The following is a 21,233-nucleotide window of genomic DNA, read 5'->3' as shown; positions in this document are numbered from 1 at the left end:
GTTATGAGAGATTTACATTCTGTAAGCAACCCACACCGCCGCCCCTGCTGCCAGCTGCCGTTGCCGGGCATGTTGATCATGGTGAGGCGAGACTTGTAGCCACAGGGTCAAATTAACACCACGAAGTGCCAGGGTAGTGGCGGCTTAGGATGTGATGAGTACCGGTAGCGCGCGTACCGGTACCGGTAACGAACGGTGGTAGTAGGTATAAACAGTGGTACACGTAGAACTATGTGTACTGGTGACGCCACGTTGGTAATTGTTACATTTTACTACACCGTCTCTGATCTACAAAAAGCTCAGATGGCTGTGGCAGAACCAAGCTTCGAGGGATGTGACTGAGCATAGCCTACTCATGTTAATAATAGGCCCCAAACACCAATAAAAATATAGTAAAATTGACCAATTGGGACATTACTATGTTTGTATGTTGTGTGATGGTCATGCAAGGCCATAAAATGTATACCCACACCAGAACTGATGGATTTATACCCAGAAGTGGCCAGGCATCATACTTCATAGCTATCCAGATCCAGATCAAATATGTAAAGCAGTATGGGCTGTTTTTACTTTAAGATGAGTCTTTTACTTAAGATGAAATATCCTTTAAATCAATAAATACCTTTGTGATAGTTCATGAAAATGTTGCAGTTCATCGTTTACATATTATATTTTCCAAAAAAGTTATATGTATACGCCTTGTATGTGTATTCCATTTTATTTGTTATTTGATATTTCTGTAGGGCCTATGTATATTTATCTAATTATCTATGCACCCTGGTTGTATATTTTGTAGATTATACCAGTAGCTGTGAACAACTCAATACCTTCCTCTCCTGCACTTGTCCAAGTGGTTGATTGCTATAGATGGGGTTGGTAGGCGGGTATGCGATACGTGTACAGCGTGCTAGAGCAATGCGCTTAAAATACTCACATGATTTGTTTTTGCCCCTCAGGCAACACGTCATTTGACTTCACGGAACCTCGTCTATACAGCCCTGATTTTTTTTTTCTCAAGAATAAATGTTGGCAGTGCTTCTAGGAGTTTGCAGACTATCTTGGAGCAATGGCCTCAGTTTTGTTTTATAGTCAAAATATTGCTCAATGATACAGTAGTGTTTTTGAGTTCAACAGAATTAGAGCCCACAATAGTGTGAAGATTTTGTAACAATCCCAAATATATTGCAGAGTTTCCATGTATTTTGCGATAATCCAAACAAGAGTTACTCAGTATATTGTAATGTAAAGTGATGTAAAGGAAAATAAGAAATCAAAACCATATATATATATATATATATATATATATATTTATGCCATCATCATAAACTCATAATATTTTTAAAAAGTAAACAAAGTTACATGTGATATGTCTTCTTTTGTGACCATGTCTGTATTCTTGATGAAAAAAACCCTTATTTCCAATTTAAAAAAAAAAATCATCCCAACTTTTTTAGTTAAATAAATGTGATTTCTTCAGCACCTCCATGATTGACTTTAAGGTATTCAATGTCATTTTATCAATTGATAAGCCAAGTCTTTTTTACTTAAAATTATTTTTGGTCATTACAGGATTTTAGATTATCACAGAAGAAGTGATCCAAGATGGGAGATCTCTATGATGTAATCATCGTTGGCGGTGGCGTGGCGGGCCTCATATCAGCACACAAGCTACTCAAGGAAAGAAGCAATCTCAAGCTCCTCGTCATTGAAGCATCAGGTTGATCTTCTTTGGGCCCCAGTTTTAAAGGGATGGTATAACTTTGGCTAAGATGGGGATTCAGATATCAACTTTTATGAGATGATTAGAAACCACCATGAAATATAAAAGAGCATACAATTCTAAGAGAAATTCAAGGTTTGTTTGCCAAAAAAGGGTTTTAAAATGGCTGAGATATCAAAATAAAGTAAAATTAAGGGGTCCTAATAAATGGTGGGTTGCACCTGTTATTGAGACCTCTTTGTTTTTGGATGTCTCTGCCATTTCAGAACCAATTTTCATCAAATAAATTTGAATTCCTCTAAGAATTGTATGCTCTTTTATAATTCATAAAAGGTTTCTCATTATCTTGCTACAAAGTTGGAACCTGAAGCCCCACCTAAACCAAAACTATATACTGTCCCTTTTACCCATCTAGTCTGAGAAAGCACATTTCTATTGTTCTGTGCTGTATCTTTTTATAAATCATAACTTTTTGCTATTCATGGTTGGTGTTTCTTCAGATCGAGTACAACATTCTCTTTCATTTGAACCATTCATGTATTATGTGTGTCATTATGTGTGCTTTTAAGTGGCAGAATATTAGCCTCTTAATTGTGAAATTCATGACTATAAAATCAAGATTTAAATGTATGCATTTAATTATTTAATCCGGTTTCATGTAGCCTTTTTCATTAACATAAGATATGCAGTGAAATTCAGAGCTGCCAATTTAATGATGACAAAAAAAAAAAAGGATTTCTGCAGTAAAACTATGGGTATACAGAATAGTAAACATGGCAGTGAAATGTTTAATATTCAAAGCAAGAGCAACAAAAGGATAGTGTGACTCAGAACAACAACAACAACAACAAATGTTTTAGGCCAAAAAGGAAGCCACCTTTCTAAGGTTTCTTTTGTGTGTGTGTGTGTTTAATTAAATTTAATCAAATGATACTACTCCATTCAGGCTAATTTGCATTTATCGGATTTTGAAGCAATCCATCAATATCCTGTCACATATATCTTCTTTTTTTTTTAAGTACTATTATTATGACAGTCAACCTTGCCTAAGTCCAATCTATTTGGACTGAAGAAATAGCTTCGACTTAGAGAAAATTTGACTTATGAGGGATTAAAATCAATAGAATATTAAGAGAAGAGGACTTGAAAAGACCTTTGACTTTGGCGATTATTCGACTTATGCGAGGTCGACTTAAGCAAGGTTGACTGTATTTTGGTTGGTTGTCCAAAAATCATACTAGTGGGGAAAATGGGAATGATGATTGCTGGCACTGGAAATAACAGGTGGAATGATAGAAAGAGATATGATAACTTGAGGTCACTTAACCCGTTGAGGACAAGTCCCGAGTGTACTCGGGCAGGACTGGTGTCTATGGGAAATGCATGTTGTAGCAAAATCAGTCCGTCTTCAACGGGTTAAGAAAGACCAGAGTGTCAGACAGACTGTTGAATAAGATGAATGGTGATGAAACCAAACTGCCCAGCCCATCCAAAATTTAGAGTCTAATTCTTCACAAACAGATGCCCTCGGACCGACTATCCTGCCAATAGGCCAATGCATCTATGTCCAAATAAAATGTAGACAGAATGTCTCTTAGACCAAATGCATATAAATAGACTAAAATATCAAGGACAAACAATTGTCCCCCTGATATGGCAATCGGAAGAAAAAGGCAATTAGCTTCATTAGTGCTAGACACCATGGTCATTAGATAAAATATAAGATAAACTGATAATTATTAGACAAAGCAACATGAAGGCAGTGTGGAGGTACCAGATAAAGTCAGAGCTTTAGATAAAGTAACTGGTGGCAAGTAGATTATAAGTGCAGTATGTATACTACTGTATTTAAAGTATTATGCGAGGGAAATGGGGTGAATTCCAGTGAATGCTATTGTAGTTCAGTAGACACACCCTAACACATGTATTACGTATCCCTTTATGTACTTTAGCTCTCCTTCCTTTCAATGATAGATTGACCCAAGTGAGAAGAAAACAATATGTGACTCCTGCCTTAAGCTACTGCCACAATGCCAGAAGTTATTTTTACTATACAAATAGCACTACTTCCACTACTAATGCTTAGTTACTTTCCGTGTTACGCCATTTCCTGACCCACTTCATCTGACACACTCTTTTTGACACACTTTTTTGGCCATTCATTTTGTACACAGGGCAGTTTTTCATGAGACGGCCTCTGTTATTGGCTACTGTGCTAATGAATATTCAACAGCCTTACAATTTTTTTTTTTCAATAATGAGTCACTCGGTCTGATTCTGTGTCTGTGATTGGCTTTTAGCTATTGAATATCTAATAGTTATCGGCCAGCTACCTAGAGTGATAAACATGTTGCTGTTCAGCAAATCACGTACGACTAACATGTTAGCGAGAGTGTCGAGCAACGCACGGCCAACCGGCCGACGGCCGTGGGCCAGCTCCAATGATAGAAAGTGTGCACGTTCCCAGTCGATAGAGTATTTATATCACGCACATACATTTGAACGACTGATGTTGGTCAAAGCTTTATGTCGCAAGTTTCAAGGTCCCTATCTATTGTTAGATTGAAGGAAACATTGATAAACTGATGATATTTATTTGATATATCAGACCCATCCGGACTAGAAACTTGCAAAATTTACTACATACCTTCTCGTGGAGTGCCTCACGTCATAATCGGTCTGTACGGGATCGAAAGTCCTGCAAGCTGCAGTTGCTGTGACGCGTTTTCCCCGTGCAGCCGTCGAGTGTTCCCCCTCACTTCTTTACACTCGGATCGTTGTTTTTTCATTGCTTTGTAACATTATGCTGATCTCGCATGCCCTGTCGAGTACCGGTAGTCTATGGACGTGCGATTTGCAATTGCAGTTCATTATCTGTAAAAAGCTTGTACTTCCAAATATATTCTTCTTCTTCTTCGTTTCCAGCTTTTAACATTGCATCATACTATACTTTGTACTACATTTGACGATTCCTGCGGGTGAATTGTGTGCATATGTCGTCAATTTGTTTGCCATTTCACTCACCGACTGCCGTGCATGCGCTTCTACTTTGGTCTCACCTAGTACCTCCCTGCACCCATCACATGTGCAGTGTATGTAGCGCGCAATTTAAGCAGCTGAAAAAAAAAAAAAAAAGGGTACTGGAAGCGCACGTAGTAGCAAGGCCTGCACGTGGATGAGGTTAGAAATTGCCGTGCGCCTCCAGCTCACCAGCTCCTGGCCGCCTCTTATTGGCCGGCCTTGAGCGCAACCTTCGACAAGCCATACCATAGTCTTGAATATTCATAGCACAGTAGCCAATAACAGAGGCCGTCTCATGAAAACTGCCCCGTGTACAAAGTGAATGGCAAAAAAAGTGTGTCAGAAAGAGTGTGTCAGATAAAGTGGGTCAGGAAATGGCGTAACCCTTACTTTCCAGTAACTACTCCTGCAGATTCTTCTTTCTACTACTGTATTTCTTCAGTTATACCACCGCTACTATACTCCTACAACTCCTACAACTACTGCTAGCTTCTAAACTATGTCTGCCACCTCTTTGACTACTATTACAACTGCTGCTGCTACTACTGTTACTATTTCTACTAATCTATACTGCTACTACTACTACTACTACAACTACTACTACTACTACTACTACTACTACTGCTGCTGCTGATACTACTACTGCTGCTGCTGATACTACTACTGCTGCAACTTCTGTAAAACTACATTACTATTTCTTCTCCTCCTTCTTTTTAAGCTGTTGCTGAGCACTACTACTATTATCTACTACTTCATATGTCAAGATTTTACCTGTACGAGACAATGCAGTCACCTTACTTTGCCTGAACTAGATTAAAGTCATCACAGGTTTAGTATCATGGGCTATCCTACTGGATAAAACATGTGAGAGAAATTGTATACAGTATGTACATGTCGTCTTCATGAGTCCCAAGAGATACATATGGGTATACGACTCACTCAGTAAACTTCAACTAGGTTTTACCTTCCGGATGTATCTGGCCAGTGTCTTTAGCATCAAGCATTCCTGTACAGAGATACCAACTGTTGTGTTTTTGCAGGTTTTTAATTCATTTATTTAGTTTTTAATCCCAAGAGTACTGCGGGTTTCATGGGTAATACAAATTTGCCCCAATTGTATAACTACATACATCTATTGCAGGATAGGTAAAGTACTGTTTTCCATTAAAAATATTGTGCCTTTAAGCCCTCAGAATAGTGCAGTGCTGTGTACAAGGTAGCCAGCCCTGTATGTGGGAATAATTCAGCATGGTGCCCTGTGGTATTTTATGTAATTTGGAGAGAGACCAGTAATGGGGTATATAATGACTCAGTTATCAGCACTGTGCAAGCAAAAAAAAAAAAAAAAGTTTTCTGTGTTTTGCTTTTGTGAAAAAGAAGACATTGTTGTCTTGGTGGTAACTCCCTCTATTAAAAAAGTTCTTAAAATGACTACCATTATTCATGCAGTATTGATTAAGCTCAGCAGACTTTGTACAGTAAACATATCACTTTTAGGTATGACAGCATGATTACATCTATGGTTGGTACCATAGTTCTGAGGTATATAAAGGTATGTCAGGCTGATAAAGAACAGCTCTTCTCATTTCTAGGTGCATTCATGAAATTCATTCGTGCATTTCCCCTTTCTTTATGGATTAGTTCATTCACGTCATGCAGGCTTACTCCAATCTGAGTTATATTTTATGAGAATCAAGTGTCTGTTTAAAACCAAGATATACAGCATTACCTGATCCAAAAGAAAACTCAAGCTTTATTATATTTTTGTACATGTATTATTTTCATATTCATATCCCATATCTATATGATATATTGTGTTTATCAGTAAATACAAATGATGTATGAAATTTCTTTTCCAGATTAAAAAAAAAGCATATTATATATACCAATTTATACAACTGGCTTGAAGAGTACTTGTGGTCATTGCCCCACATACCACCTGTTCGATGTATGACGCGTACACTTTCAGCACACAACTTCATAATCATGTGACAAACGTGAACTTGCCTTGCGTGAATTAATACTTTGTACCCTGCTTCTTTGACCTTGTTTGTATCTGTTTACGTCAACGGAATCACTCAATGGACACACTCTTCGCTCCATACACTAATCCCCCATGTAATATTTATACTGAGACAATAATCACTGCATGCCAAACAATACCCTTTCACACCCCAAAACAAACAGAGTTAGATTGATGTTCAGAGGATATTTTTACCAGAGAACCAAGTACATTGTAGGTTGAGAAAAAAAAAATCACAAAGTTCTGGAGATGAGTGTTTGGCTGCAATGATAGGATGAAATATCATATGAAAAAAGGGAAATACACATGTGTGTAGACCTCAGTAGACTTCAAAGTAAAGTTCCAATTTAGTGCAGTTATGTGACAGAATTGGCAGGGGTCATTTACACTCTAAAGATACAATTGTCAGCAGCATTCATGGGTGGTAACAATGTAGCTGCAGCTGGTGATAATAAAATGCAAGTCTTAAGCCGTTGAGGATCAGTCTCGAGTATACTCAGGCAGGTGTCTATGGGAAATGCATGTTGTAGCAAAATCAGTCTTTCGTCAATGGGTTAATATTGCTTTATACTGATTGGCTGAGAAAGCCAATGTCCACTTATCAAATACAATCTATGACCCCGTTTATAGTGCTGGGCTGGGCTCGGCCACGGCCGAGCCGCGGCCGAGCCCGGCCTCAATTGCGCGGCCGAGCCTCGCAATTTTGAGCCTCGCACTGTAAACGGGGTCTATGAGCAACCCCATCTTTGCCATGCATTGGGGCCATGTTTTTGCCATATTCATTATTTTAAATACAGTATACTTTGCATGCCATCCTCAAGTCATGTTATATGTACCTGAATTTATCTGAAACATTAAGATAAATAAGATATGAAGCAGTGATAAACTGCTCTGATTTGATTAGAAAAACAATATTATGAGTGCCTGAACAATCATTGACAGGGACCTTGTGTTTAGTAGACCAAGGGGAAATGTTTTCTCAGTTGTATAAAGGTGGTTTGTAGATGTAAATATTTACAAAGTTCTTGACCTGGTAGGCCACAAGTCTGTGATTTCAGTGTGCTGTGGTACAGCCAAGTAGCCTACACTGTAGTTGAACAGAGCACTGTCCAAAGATGGTGCAATACATTTTCTATTATTAGGATCATATTCTGTTCCTTGGCAAATGCATGTTAAAGAAAATTCAAACCTTATAGGGCCCGAATTCACAAAGATGGTACAATTTTAAACCATGGTTTAAACCATATATAGACAATCTGTATGGAGCACCAAGTGTCGCATGGCCTATTTTGTTACAAAATCAGTCATTTCGTCAACGAAATGACCGTTTCGTTAACAAAATGCTATGTTTATTTTGTTGAAGAAATGATCATTTCGTCGACAAAATGTTAGAGTGAATTGCAAGTATATACACTGCATTGACATATTTTTATGTGTAGGGAGAGGCAAATTCCCTTGATTTTCATTTAGAGTAAATTTGTGTGTTTTGTTTGTTTCTCTGTTTGTAATTTCAGATCAGGTTTGTGGAGTCATGAAGACAGTTGAGCTTCGGAGTCCCAATGGAAAGGATTATTTTGACATCGGTGTATCCAGGGTTGGCAGGTAAGACTGCTTCCCTCAAAAAGCTGTCTCTTTTTTTTTCTCGCCTGCACAATCCTAAGAAGGGAAGAAACCCCAGAGCATTAGGATAAGAGAGTTCCACTTTAGGGGATGTAATACGATTAGGATAAGTTGGATTTTGTGATGTGATATGGATGAGTAGGATTACCTAATCCTTGAATGGCATTTTTATGGCATCTGTGCTAATCTGTCAGAAAGCTTAATATGGGATGTGTTGTCTGACTGGAGAGCATGTCACAGGCTAAATTTCCTGTTATGTCAAGTCTTAATTTTTAGGAGTCAAATCCAACAGCCCAGGTCAAGAAATACAGGATAATTTGTCATCTTTTTGAAATTTCATGTGAAAATTTGTCAGTCTTCTTTGTCAGTGACTTGGCATTTCCAGGGTTTTATTGATAAAAAGAGTTTGAAGGCATGGTATTTATTTGTTTATTCATTTATTTTTGGTCATTTGGCAGAGTTAAAGCCAAGGCTTTGGCGTTGAATAAAAAATGACTTACATCGTTCGATGGCTTGTACTGTCACTTGTATCTTCACTATTAATGCATCAACTGGATATATTCTCTTTCTATGAACTCCAAATCATTGGCTGGCTGGCTGGCTGGCTATGTATTCTCAACGATATGTAGATTTTTCATATTTCTTTGTACATTCTGTTGAAAAAAGTGGAAATAAAATTTGAATTTGAAGTTGTAGTGGCATATGGTATTTGGATACGATCAGAGTAAATAACTGTGATTTTAAATAACCTGTGGCATGGAACATGCAGATATTTGCCATCTAGTACCGTAGTATCCCAGATTTGTGTCACGTCCCGTGTATACTCATTATACCATTTTTGATGCACATCAAAAAGACACACTAGAACTGTTGTGGCAACTGATTGTTAAAGGCGCATAGTCCCGGTAGTGTAGAGGGTGCTGTTGATGATACTGCCGATCACCGTTAGCATTGATACAAAGATTGCCAAAGTTGAGCTGTCATCAAGAGTAAAGCGCGTAGGTGCTGCTAAGTTACGTTGCCTTCGTTGTCTTCTCTGCGCATCACGCAGTCTGTAGTAATGCCAGGGTGCATGCATAAGTGCTTCTTATTATGACATCACAAAAGAAGTTTGCTAAGGCTGTCATCCCCGCTCAGCCGAATCATGAGCCGAACTGTGATCGGACCACTGACTACAGTGGATCAGACTTCTTCGGACTCGGGGGAAGTGGATCACAGCGTAAGCGCTAAAGAGGAGTCGATAGCATACATTTAGGTCTCTATAGGAAACTTGCGCCATGCACCCGCATATGCATTTGACTAAACCACTGGGACCATGTGCCTTTAAAACGATCATTCTTAGGTTGTAGGAAAGCACTCCGCAGTAGACTGGCGACCAATGCCTGTACCACATACAATTTTAGCGGCTGTGTTGCATTGTGGAGTATCAGACAGCCATATACAAACCACTGTAATCATTACTTTTACCCGAGAGCACAGCAAATGATTTCCTGATGAGACTCTCTAGCTGTAACACTGGATGTCAAGTATGAATAAAGACATCACGATCTGTAGACACATGTGCTTCCACTCATATGTTTTCTCCATCAAGGTTCAACCACTGTGATCATAATCCTCACACTAGGGCAACCCAATCAATTTCCTGAGACTCTGAAACATTCATTCTATTCAAGAATTATTTTTTTCCTGTTGCAGTGAGGGCATCTAGTGTATATTACACATCTTTCTTGTTCCTTAATTTTGTTTCTGTCTTGTTGTATTTCTTTAATTTGTTATGTCCTCCTCTGTCATATAACATTGAAATGAAAATACTTGGAAGTTCATGTTATGTATTTCTGTGTGTAATAGTATGTGTTTTGTTCCTTCAATTAAAACTAAGGGAGAAGTGTAACTGATCATAATGCTTGTCAAATGAATTAATTTTCAACAAGTCTCCTCCACCTATATACTTTAATTTGTACAATGAAATATGTCAGTATATTATTCATGTAATTATCTATTTCTTACGAGTACTCTTATTTATATTTTCATGTGAAAATTTTTGATTTTACAAGTGCAGAAGTAAGATGAACTGAAACTGAATAACGAAGTCGTATTCTGTAGACACATGCTCCCACTCATTGGTTTTATTTTTCATTTATTAGGTCACTGACGTGTAACTAGGTACTAATGACCAAAAAAAAAAAAAAAAAAAGGAAACCTTTACCTTGTGAGTGGTCAATTATAAGATTATAATTGAGGATCACTATCCTACCCACTTGGACTTTGCCCAAATATTTATCATATTAAGTTGTTTATTCATTCTGTGTAGTCAAGTTTTTGAGTGCACTGCCTTCTTCAACTAGAACTACGTTTTTTTTTTGTTTTTTTTTTTGTTTTTTTTTTTTTTTTTTACAGCATGAGGTTAGATTACATAGACAATAAGAATTGAACACAAGCAGTGACATTCAATACTCTCATCAAATACCTCTTTAAACATTTATGCAAATATATTAGCCAACGAGTTCCACAGAAAAGAGAAAAAAGTTAAAGCATAATTAAATCTAGAACACGTACAATATTTAGCTTCAGGGTCAAATTTAGTCCAACAAAGAAGATATTAGCTGATCTTAATCTTATGATTGAATATTTAATCTCCTTTCAGTCATTGATCATAAATCTTTATCTGTTATGGATTTCTGTTGCATAATTGACTTCTAACATCCAGACAAGAAAACCAGTGATGGTCATTCGCACAATAAAGATGCCTGTTATTGCCAGGATTCCTTTGACATGTAATTGAATTATGTCGTATGAATGTGTTCTTGTTTGATAGTGGTTGTAAAACTCATTCTCTGTCTTTCTCTGTGTTGCCAATTTGACTCTCTGATCAGTGCCCAGCCGATAATGCTGGGTTTACTCAAGGAGTTCGGCTTGGAGACATACGAGCATTTTGACAAGGGCACGAAACATTGGCAACTGCCTGATGGAAAAGTAAAGACGTACTCAGGATCCATCCCTCCTCTGCCTTATACTGCCCTTGTAGACCTACTCAGATACTTCAAGAAGGTGATGATTATAATAATGTGACATTTTGAACTAGAAAAGCACTCAGAGAACACAGACCTCCACCAAGTAGCTCATTTCAACCCATACATGCATGCTGAAAATTGTCCAATTTCCTAGAAGGCGGCTTGTGTGTACCTTGTCAGTTTCCTGCATGCTGCGCTGCACTGTGAGCAGACCATACTCTTTAATGCGTGTATACATGCAAACCTCACATACGTGCAACTTGACCTCCCAAGTTCATTGACCATATTTGCCAAAAGATAAAAAATCCTCCAAAAATTCATAAAAATACTCAGATCACTACCAAAATTGAGTCTTTTGTTCCTTGTGTCATTACCAACTTTTCCTGTAAGTTTCAACCAAATCCGTTCCCGACTTTTTAAGTGTTGCAAACAGACAGACAAACAAACCAACCAATGCTGGCCAAAACACAACCTCCTTGGTGGATGTAATAATCAAGCATGGTGTAATCTCATCATTTTGATGTTGGGTTACAAGAAATAGAGTACCTAAATAATTTTATACTTGCATTCATGGCATTATCAATCATGGAGGTCAGTTACACATTGTTCTTCTTCCTGTAATAAGTCAATATAGGAACCTGACATCATTCTCTTCAAACAGGACTTTGGCTATAGGTCCTACAACAGATTAGAATATGGCAATATAGTTGATAATTAACCAATTTAAAATTGTTTGACCTTGTAGGGATTGAATTATGAAAATTCAAATTTTCAATTTTACTTGGTATGTAGGCCTACAAGGACTGTTTCAGATTGTTGTCTCATAACTCTTTCTTGTCTGGCATTAAGTCTATAACAATTTTTTTTTTCCCTCAGAAGCCAAATAACCCCAGAAGTTGGGATGAAAGAAGAACAAAAAGTTTATATAAATCAATGAAATTCTTATGTTGAGTTGTTTTTATTGCAACTGATTGACAAATTGCTGTACATTGCATAAAAATATAATTGATTTGAATAAATACGCAGTATCTGCTGCATGCTATAAATAGAATAAGGATTAGTACCAGCACTGGCTGTTGTGCAGAAGCTCGACAGTGAAGTGGCCTGCCCAGTGATCAGGAGGTGGTTGGTTTGAATCCAGCCTGAGTATGTATGTGCATGATTTTGTAATCATTGCTACTACGAGAACACTGATTAATTTGCTGCTTGTTTACATCGATGAAGGGCAGTTTGTCCATGAGCTGCAATTACAAAGAGTTTGTGCATTAGTGTCTGCAAAATATCTCTCCATTTCAGATGGACAAGCTTGCCGCGCAGATAGGGAAGGCAAAATCCACGGAGGAATGTGCAGAATGGGACAACACGACCGTTGAAGATTTCATGAACAAATTTCTCTGGATGCAAGGTAAGTGCATCATCTTCCGTATGATTGCTGCATTTGATATGTGATGACAGACAAGTGTTTGAGTCCTGTGAAATAGTGCTTTGTTGTTGTTGTTGTTGTTGTTGTTGTTGTTTTCTCTTCTCTTTTCATTTGGGGGAGAGAAGAAGTTTGAATGAGTGAAATGATTCTATCTTTGTGTAGACCAAAGTGTTATTTTGGAATAGCATTAGCAGCAAGAAATAGTTTTGAGTACCTCAATTAGACTTTTACTTTATAAAACATGTCATGTCAGATGTGAATTACAAGAATCATGGTATGAAACACAATTTAACACCAAACTCTAACCATATACCTAGCATTTTGTGGCTTATTATGCATGCTGCTATAATACCTTTTTACTAGCCCTTTTGGAATTCATGTATATGCCTTACTTTGTTTAAACTTTAAAGCAATTACTTCAAATATGTAGGTCCACTTATGTATATGGCGGCCAGGTTTCTTCCAGATTTTATTCTAGGCTGTTTTTAAGTAAAGTGGGTCAACTTTCAATTTCACTTGAAAAACTGGACAAGTGTAAAAGTCAGTAAAAGCAGTGTTTGCCCACTCTATCTGGTTAAGATGATGATGGTGATAATAATGATAATGGGACACATATTTGACCTTTGACCTCTTGGTGACGTTTTTATCTATATGTCAGGTGCCAAGGACATGGCAGCTACCATGGTGGGCACGTTTTGTGGCATGGCACCCAGCAAGCTGTCCATGACGGAGTACCTGTCTGTCATCCACTCCTGTGGTAGCTGGGAGAGGCACATAGGAGGAGAAGGAACAGGCCGGATGGACCTGCAGCTCAAGGTACTGTATACGCCATATATTTCACGAGTCTAAATTCTCGCGAATATGGGATTCCCGACGATTTCGCGAGTGGTTAAATTCGTAATCGTGGAGTCCTGTACTGAACAGAGAAATGTACACGCGTATGCCACAGTCACATCAGGATCAGAATCAATATTTTTGTGTGTCTTTAATTTCGCGAATGGCACCTGACTCCCGAAATTCGCGAAAATAAAAACCTCACGAAATATTCGGCGTATACGGTATACTCACATCTTTGCAAAGTCCTGGGCACCAGGCATGTTGACTACAGTGCACTCTTATTGTAACAGACATGGTTAAAACGAAATTCTGGTTACAACGAAGTAAAAATTCAGGCCACATCATTATCTACTCTGTGTTTTTTATTGTCTATTTGTTTGGTTAAAACAAAATTTTTATATAAGGAAAGAAAACTGCTGGTCCCGAGGACTTTGTTATGACGGGAATCCACTGTACTGTATCAAAATTTATACAATGATGATGCTGTTAATGATAATAGTAGTAGTGATAAAAATGATGATAGTAATGATAATAATAATGGTGATGAACTTGAAATTAAAAAAAATGAACAGCATGGAGTATATTGGAAAATATCTCATAAAAACTGGTGTCATCTGGTATATCATGTGTCTGCACAACAGTGCAACTTCTGAGTAAATTCATACATTTTGATTTATACACAAACACATTTTACTGGGGTGTATCTGCTGTGTGTTGAAGGCCTGTGTAAATAACTAAAGACCCGGCAGCATGGGCATTCATTGACTGGAAAGGCTGGCCATGTATGGATATATTTGAGAATCCCTGTAACAGATTGTGTACAGTCTTATCACTGATCTCTATGTGAGTATACACACAGCCAAAGAATCTTGATTGGAGTAGATTGTTACTAATGAGCATACAATGCTTTAATACATGTATTCATTGACTGGTGCTATTTGTGTTTTTCAAATGCACCCTGATGGGCAGCCATCCATGAATACCCATGCTAACAGCCTTTATTGAACACGGTGTATGTCTCCTCGGCAGGGTGGATTCAGACAGCTTGCCGGCAGGCTGTTGAAGTCCTATGTAAATTGTTAACATGGTGTATATTTCTACGGCAGGGTGGGTTCGGACAGCTGGTGGACAGGCTGTTGAAATCCTGTGTAAATTGTTAACACGGTGTATTTCTCCTTGGCAGGATGAGTTCAGACAGCTGGCAGACAGACTGTTGAAGTTCTGTGTAAAATGGTGTATGTCTCCACGGCAGGGTGGGTTCAGACAACCGGTGGACAGGCTGTTGAAATCCTGTGTAAATTGTTAACACGGTGTATGTCTCCTTGACAGCTTGGGTTCAGACAGCTTGCAGACAGGCTGTTGAAGTCCTGTGTAAATTGTTAACACGGTGTATGTCTCCTCCACAGGGTGGGTTCAGACAGCTTGCAGACAGGCTGTTGAAGTCCTGTGTAAATTGTTAACACGGTGTATGTCTCCTCCACAGGGTGGGTTCAGGCAGCTGGCAGACAGGCTGGAGGAGAGCGTTGGCAAGGAGAGAATCGTCCTGGGTGATGCGGTCGTCAGGGTGGAGCAGGCAGAGGATAGGAGCAGGGCCACCATCAGGACCAAATCGGGCAAAGAGTACCAGGCCAAGAGGGTGGTAATGGCAATCCCAAGTCCGAACATAGGTTTGTTTAAATGCAATGTTAAACAACCCCTTAACCTCAACACCACAATTTCAAAACTATGATTGATGAATGTGTCATACTTTGAACCTCAGCTTTAACTCTTAATATGTCCTCAGTGATGTGTATTATTTTTGTACTGTCTAAAGCCATGCTGCACATGTGGCACAGATGATGACTTTTGTTGTTTTGGATGTATGGAATAGTTCTTACCTCAGAAGTAAGTGCTACAAGCCCATCAACAGCATTTAAACCCCATTTAATGGATAATTCTGTATGTTCCATTGCATGCCCATTATCCATCTAATATTCATGTGTTTCAATCAATACCAGTGTGTGATTTGTTCACTATGGTGCAGATTTGTCTATGACACCAATTCTGCATTCCACAATTGACAAAAAAAACAAAACAACAACATTACATTATGATGGTATTAATGTGCGTTATTCCTATGTCGTTTTTTTAATGGCCTGGAGTTTCGTGGGTGATGACATGAATTTGCAAACAATACCATTAAGGATGATATGTGATATACAAGGCTTGGTAGTGAATTATGCCATGATGTAACCAATAAAAGATAATCATCAGTTAGTGTTATCATGATAAAGTTGTTTATGATTTAAGGACTTTGTAAGTGTTTTGATTCCTAAGTGTTATGATTATATTTCTGATTTGTGGTTCATGCACATTAAATTCAATTGTTTTATGTGCAAGCTGCAGTTGCTGTCATAAAGATTTTTGTTATTTTTGCTTACATTTTCTCAGATAAACTAGAACTTATTCCAGGCCTTCCTGTACCGAGAACTCTTGCGATTGGAAGCTATGGCGTCCATTTCATAGCCACCTATCAGAAGGTAATATCAAGCACAGTATAAAGACACCAATTTTTGTCTCTTTTCGCAAGTAATTTCTTATCGCTAAATCCTTCCAAGAAACCCATTCCTGTCCCATCCATCATGTTTAAGCTGGGATTTCTGATGTTACCATTCAAAAAAAAAACAAAACACCAAAGACAGTAGACTTCCTAAAGCTTGAAGGAGTAGAACACATGTGGGACAGTAATTCAAAGATCGCTTGATGGTCTACTGTAGAATACATTTTGTGTGTTTGTTTGTTTTTTCATGAATACATCAAAGAAACTGATCCATGTTGTCCATCATGTGAAATATGATGTTGACAGCCAATTATATTATTGAACATGAAAAATGATTCCACCATAGAAGGAAAAAAAATCAACAACATAGGATCTTGACACACATTTGGGACTGAATATGAATCAGATGGAAGATGTGCAACAGGGGGGATACATTGTATGTAATCACCCAATATTGCATTGAGTGAGACAAATACAAATTGTGTACCATATGCTGCCTATTTTTTTTTAAAGTGAAATGTACGTTTCAGCAATTTCATTTTGAAATCAGTCTACAAAGTTATCCTCAGGAAATCCTTTTTCCTAGACTGCCTTTCTGTGGAATATCGTATGGTAGCTGATATTTGAGTTCACAATAAGTCCTCTACCATCATTGTTTGTCAACCAAAGCACAATTATACTAGTGTTTCCACATACGCCAGACATGTTTCTTTCACTTCTCCATAAACTTGAAGCACTTTAAAAGTTACCGAGTATACACTGATCACTGGCTCTTTCACAATGATCAAAGGGGCATTTACCACAACATGGACAAGATGGAATTTACATGGACAATGTTCCATGATTTTTGTAATTTCTGTCAAATTTCAGTGAATATTCTGCCCTTCTGTCATTTCTGTTTTACTCTGTTAATGTCAAATTTGACATTGAATGGAATAACATCTTTCCTTTTGCCTCATGATGTACTGTTCATGCAGAAACTTTTGCATGTTGGCGCTGAGTGCAATAACAAGAAAGGGACACAAGGAAAAGCCCCATATATGTAGTCTTTTCACTCAGCTGATTTTGCCATGACGAGCTTTGGAGTAAAGATCATTTATAAAAAGAAAGAAAGAAAACAAACCAGAAACAAATTATATGCAATCAGGTCAAACATGAATGATGGTGATATCCTTGCTTTGCCAAGATAATTCAAATCTTGAAAGTGAAGATTGAAAGTATATGAAATTCACTGAAGATGGCTTTGCTTCTGAAAATGTTTGATTTTTTTGTTGGATTATTTGTTTGTTTGTTTGTTTGTTTGTCTATTTGTTTGTTTGTTTTTGATGTAGAATTTCTGGCGAGAAAAGAAGCAAGCAGGAGAGCTCCTAAGCATGTCGGGGACACTGGCAAGTTTCAAGGACGACAGAGAGCACCCCATCATTGCCCTGTTTGACACCTCCACCCCCAGTGGCAGCCCTGCCCTCTTTGGTATCTTCGGGGCGCCCTCCTTTGCTACATTGTCTGTGAGTTGCGGAGTCTCGACATCATCCTCTTGTTGAATTTCACAAGTCTTGATAGATAGCATTTTCTGATGAAAGTAATCGTGATACAAAACTACAATTACGCACCTGTTACGCTGTGACGATACTGCGGAATTTATTCTCATATTTCTGTTTTGGATGACTTTTGAATTTGATATTGGTTGTTCGTATTTGATGCTTTTCTTTTTAATTTCATTCTGTATTCAAATGTCAGCAGAATTCATTTCATTGCAATCGTAATGATTCTGATAAAGCCTTAAGGACAATTTGTAGGAAACCTAAATATGAGAGAACTGGTTGTATTGGAATTCTTTATCATTTTAGAAAAGAAAGAATTAAAAAACATGCAGAGGATACAAACATTTTGTCTTTTATGTAACCTTTGCATTTTATAAGGTAGGTATTTAGTATTACCCTGCTATTTGCAGCCAAAGATAAGTTTGTATTTTTCAACATTTTGGCATGCTTTTCAGAGAAGAATGTGTACAGCTGTTTTTCAGCCTGTGAACATTGCCCAAAGCTCTTGAAGTAGGTGTAATACTATGCCCATTGGGGAGCTACTACAACTAACTCTCCCTTTATCACTCTTGTGGTCTGTAGATGGATGAAAGGAAGGCCATTGCTTTGGATTTTATGGTCAACATCCTTGGCAAAGAAGCTCGAGACATTCTGGATTACACAGATGTGGTGAGTTTTAGCTGTAATGATAACTGTTCAAGTTACTCCCTCCAGTAATCATCAAGCCTGATGTCAAGTACACGTTTATCTACTTTCTTGTCTGTCCTTTGGTTGTAATTTATGTTCTACATTGGTATATGGGGTAATTTGTGGTCAGATACTATTTCTGTTCACACCTCAGTTAGTCATTGAATTGTTTGTAATGGGCTTCATCCCTGTATTGATTTTATTTAGCTGTTTCACATGTTTATATGCCCTCTTTTCTATGTTTTGAAGTGTTGGTCACAAGATGAGAAAGGAAAAGAGCCCATTGCTGCTGAAGTTCAACCCAAGCCCTCGGAAGTCATTGGTACCATAAAAGACCCACTGGGATGGTGAGAAGTGTGATTTACGTTATATATATTTTTTTTTTTTTTTCTTGTTCCTTGTTCATGATGATACACGACACCAAGTTTCTATCCAACCCTTGCTTCACACCTGTGAGGGAGCTATATCATGTTGAGATTTAATTTGATTCAGTTCGATTTAATCTGTTGATTTCTTTATCACTGTCATGCATGCATGAAGCAGAATACAAGACAATCATATGATCTCTGGAATAATTGTATTTTGTGTATGAAAGCAATGTGAAAAAGCGAAAGCAATACATTAAAGGAATGGTATAGTATTGGTTGAGGTAAGGAGTCAGCTTTTGACTTTGTGCGAGATATTTAGAAACCACTCGATGAAATGTTCCAGGGCATACAATTCAGAAAGAGTTCAAAGTTTATTTGATGAAAATTGGTTTTGAAATGACTGAGTATCAAAAACAAAGTAAAACAATGTGATCTTTAATAAAAGGTGGCTCTCACCTTTTATGAGGATTGCTTTGCTTTGGATATCTCAGCCATTTCAAAATCAATTTTCATCAAATAAGCTTTGAATTCTTCTTAGAATAACGCGCTCTTTTATATTTTATAGGAGGTTTCTCATTATCTCACAAAAAAGGTTGGGAAACCTGAAACCCTATCTCAACCAAAACTATACTATCTCTTTAAGCAACATGAAGGGCTACAGCATAAGCCTCTGTGTTCTACGGGCAACTTGTGTTAACATAACAATATCAATAGGATTTTTTAATGGCAGTTGATATGCCTCGGCCTTTATGGCTGTATAAGTATATCATAGATATCATGTATATGGTTGAAAATATAATTATTGATATGTATGGTTGTAAATATATTATAGCTGTCATGTATATAGTTGATAACTTTGCAACTACAACCCTTTCCTCTTAATATTCACCATTGCAACTCTTTAGTATAGTAAAATTTAGTCCAGTTTTATTGAACTCAATTGCCTTTTATTGCTTTTGTTTCATCAAATCTTTAAGTGTGAACAGTGCTGCAGTGATTGGATATAACTGCATATAAAGTAAGATATTTTGTGAGTACGTAAAAACAGTAACGCTTGGGTACAAGCTGACAGGAAATACGTGTACAGATAAAGAGAAAATGCCACGCACAAAGTAGGGTAAGAATCATTAAGTGCATAATAATCATGCAGATGGTGAAGCTGGACAGACTACTATGCTTAATACATCAAATTGCATGGAAGTCATGTGCACTGGGCCACCTTGGGACAAGTCTGGAGAAATCTTTAAGTGTAAACTATGCTGCGGTGGGTTAAAATGTGAAGGATACTCTTCATTCCTCGTGGATAGATTTCAACCACCAGACTTTACCACAGATTTGTGAGCAAGTCAATGAGATCAGGCAAGATGGTGACTCATCTAAGTAAATTGCATGAAAGTGTTTGTAACCAAAATATCTGTTTCATGAAAACATACTGCAATATACTGCTAGTTTCCAATCGTTTTGTCAGATTTTAGCAAAACTTTAAATGTCATGTTTGATCCTACCCTGGGTGGAGTTAGGTTCCTCTTCCTTCCTTTCATTGTACCGTATTCTCTTCTTTGTTTATCGTTGTGTTTTTGTGACAGTATTCACTTCGCCGGAGAAGACACAGGCAATGTGTGGGCTGGAATGATGGAATGCGCGGCAGACTCCGCTGTGCGGGTTGTCAAGGAGGTTCTTAAGGCGGTTTGAGTCACTCAACTCGACTCTCAAGTATTTGCCAATCAGAGAGAGCTCAGCTGCAAGGAGCAATGCAGACTCGTCTCGTACCAAATCAACTCGACTCAAATCAAATCAAATCAAATGAAACCATGGCAGTTTGAGTCACCTGCCTAGACTCCCAAGTATTTGTGGGAGTTATGTTGCTACACTGTAGGAGCAAGGCAGACTCGTGCCATATCAAATCAAATCAGATGATGACAATTTGAGTCACTCACCTCGACTGCCAAATATTTGCCAATCAGCGAGAGTTCAGTTGCAAGGAGATAGACAGACTTCTATTGCCAAATCAAATCACGGTGGTTTGAGTCATCCACCTCGACTCCCAAGTATTTGCCAATCAGCAAGGGCTCAGTTGCAAGGAGGTAGACAGCCTTATTGCCAAATCAAATCAAATCAAATCAAATCAAATCAAATCATGATGGTTTGAGTCAGCCACCTTGACTGCCAAGTATTTGCAAATCAGTGAGAGCTCAGTTGCAAGGAGGTACACAGACTTGTTGCCAAATCAAATCAAATCAAATCAAATCAAATCAAATCAAATCAATCAAATCAAATCATGGTGGTTTGAGTCAGCCACCTAGACTCACAAGTATTTGCCAGTCAGCTAGAGCTCGGTTGCAAGGAGGTAGACAGACTTGTTGCCAAATCAAATCAAATCAAATCATGGTGGTTTGAGTCACCCACCTTGACTGCCAAGTATTTGCAAATCAGTGAGAGCTCA

General features: G+C 38.0%; 1 protein-coding gene across 1 annotated transcript; it reads left to right on the top strand.

Annotated features, from left to right (window-relative positions):
* Positions 1-1,602: 1,602 nt before the first annotated feature.
* Positions 1,603-20,482, top strand: LOC140240348 (amine oxidase [flavin-containing] A-like). The gene is made up of 11 exons (XM_072320113.1): positions 1,603-1,717; positions 8,279-8,366; positions 11,258-11,432; positions 12,692-12,800; positions 13,477-13,634; positions 15,139-15,322; positions 16,086-16,174; positions 17,526-17,699; positions 18,318-18,404; positions 18,672-18,769; positions 20,377-20,482. Exons 1-11 carry the CDS (start codon positions 1,603-1,605, stop codon positions 20,480-20,482), a joined length of 1,383 nt encoding a protein of 460 aa, XP_072176214.1.
* Positions 20,483-21,233: the final 751 nt, after the last annotated feature.

This window comes from Diadema setosum, chromosome 17 (assembly GCF_964275005.1).
Source record: "Diadema setosum chromosome 17, eeDiaSeto1, whole genome shotgun sequence".
In the NCBI taxonomy this organism is placed as follows: domain Eukaryota; kingdom Metazoa; phylum Echinodermata; class Echinoidea; order Diadematoida; family Diadematidae; genus Diadema; species Diadema setosum.
The sequence above is the reverse complement of the archived record's forward strand: the minus strand, read 5'-3'. Positions and strand labels throughout refer to the sequence as shown.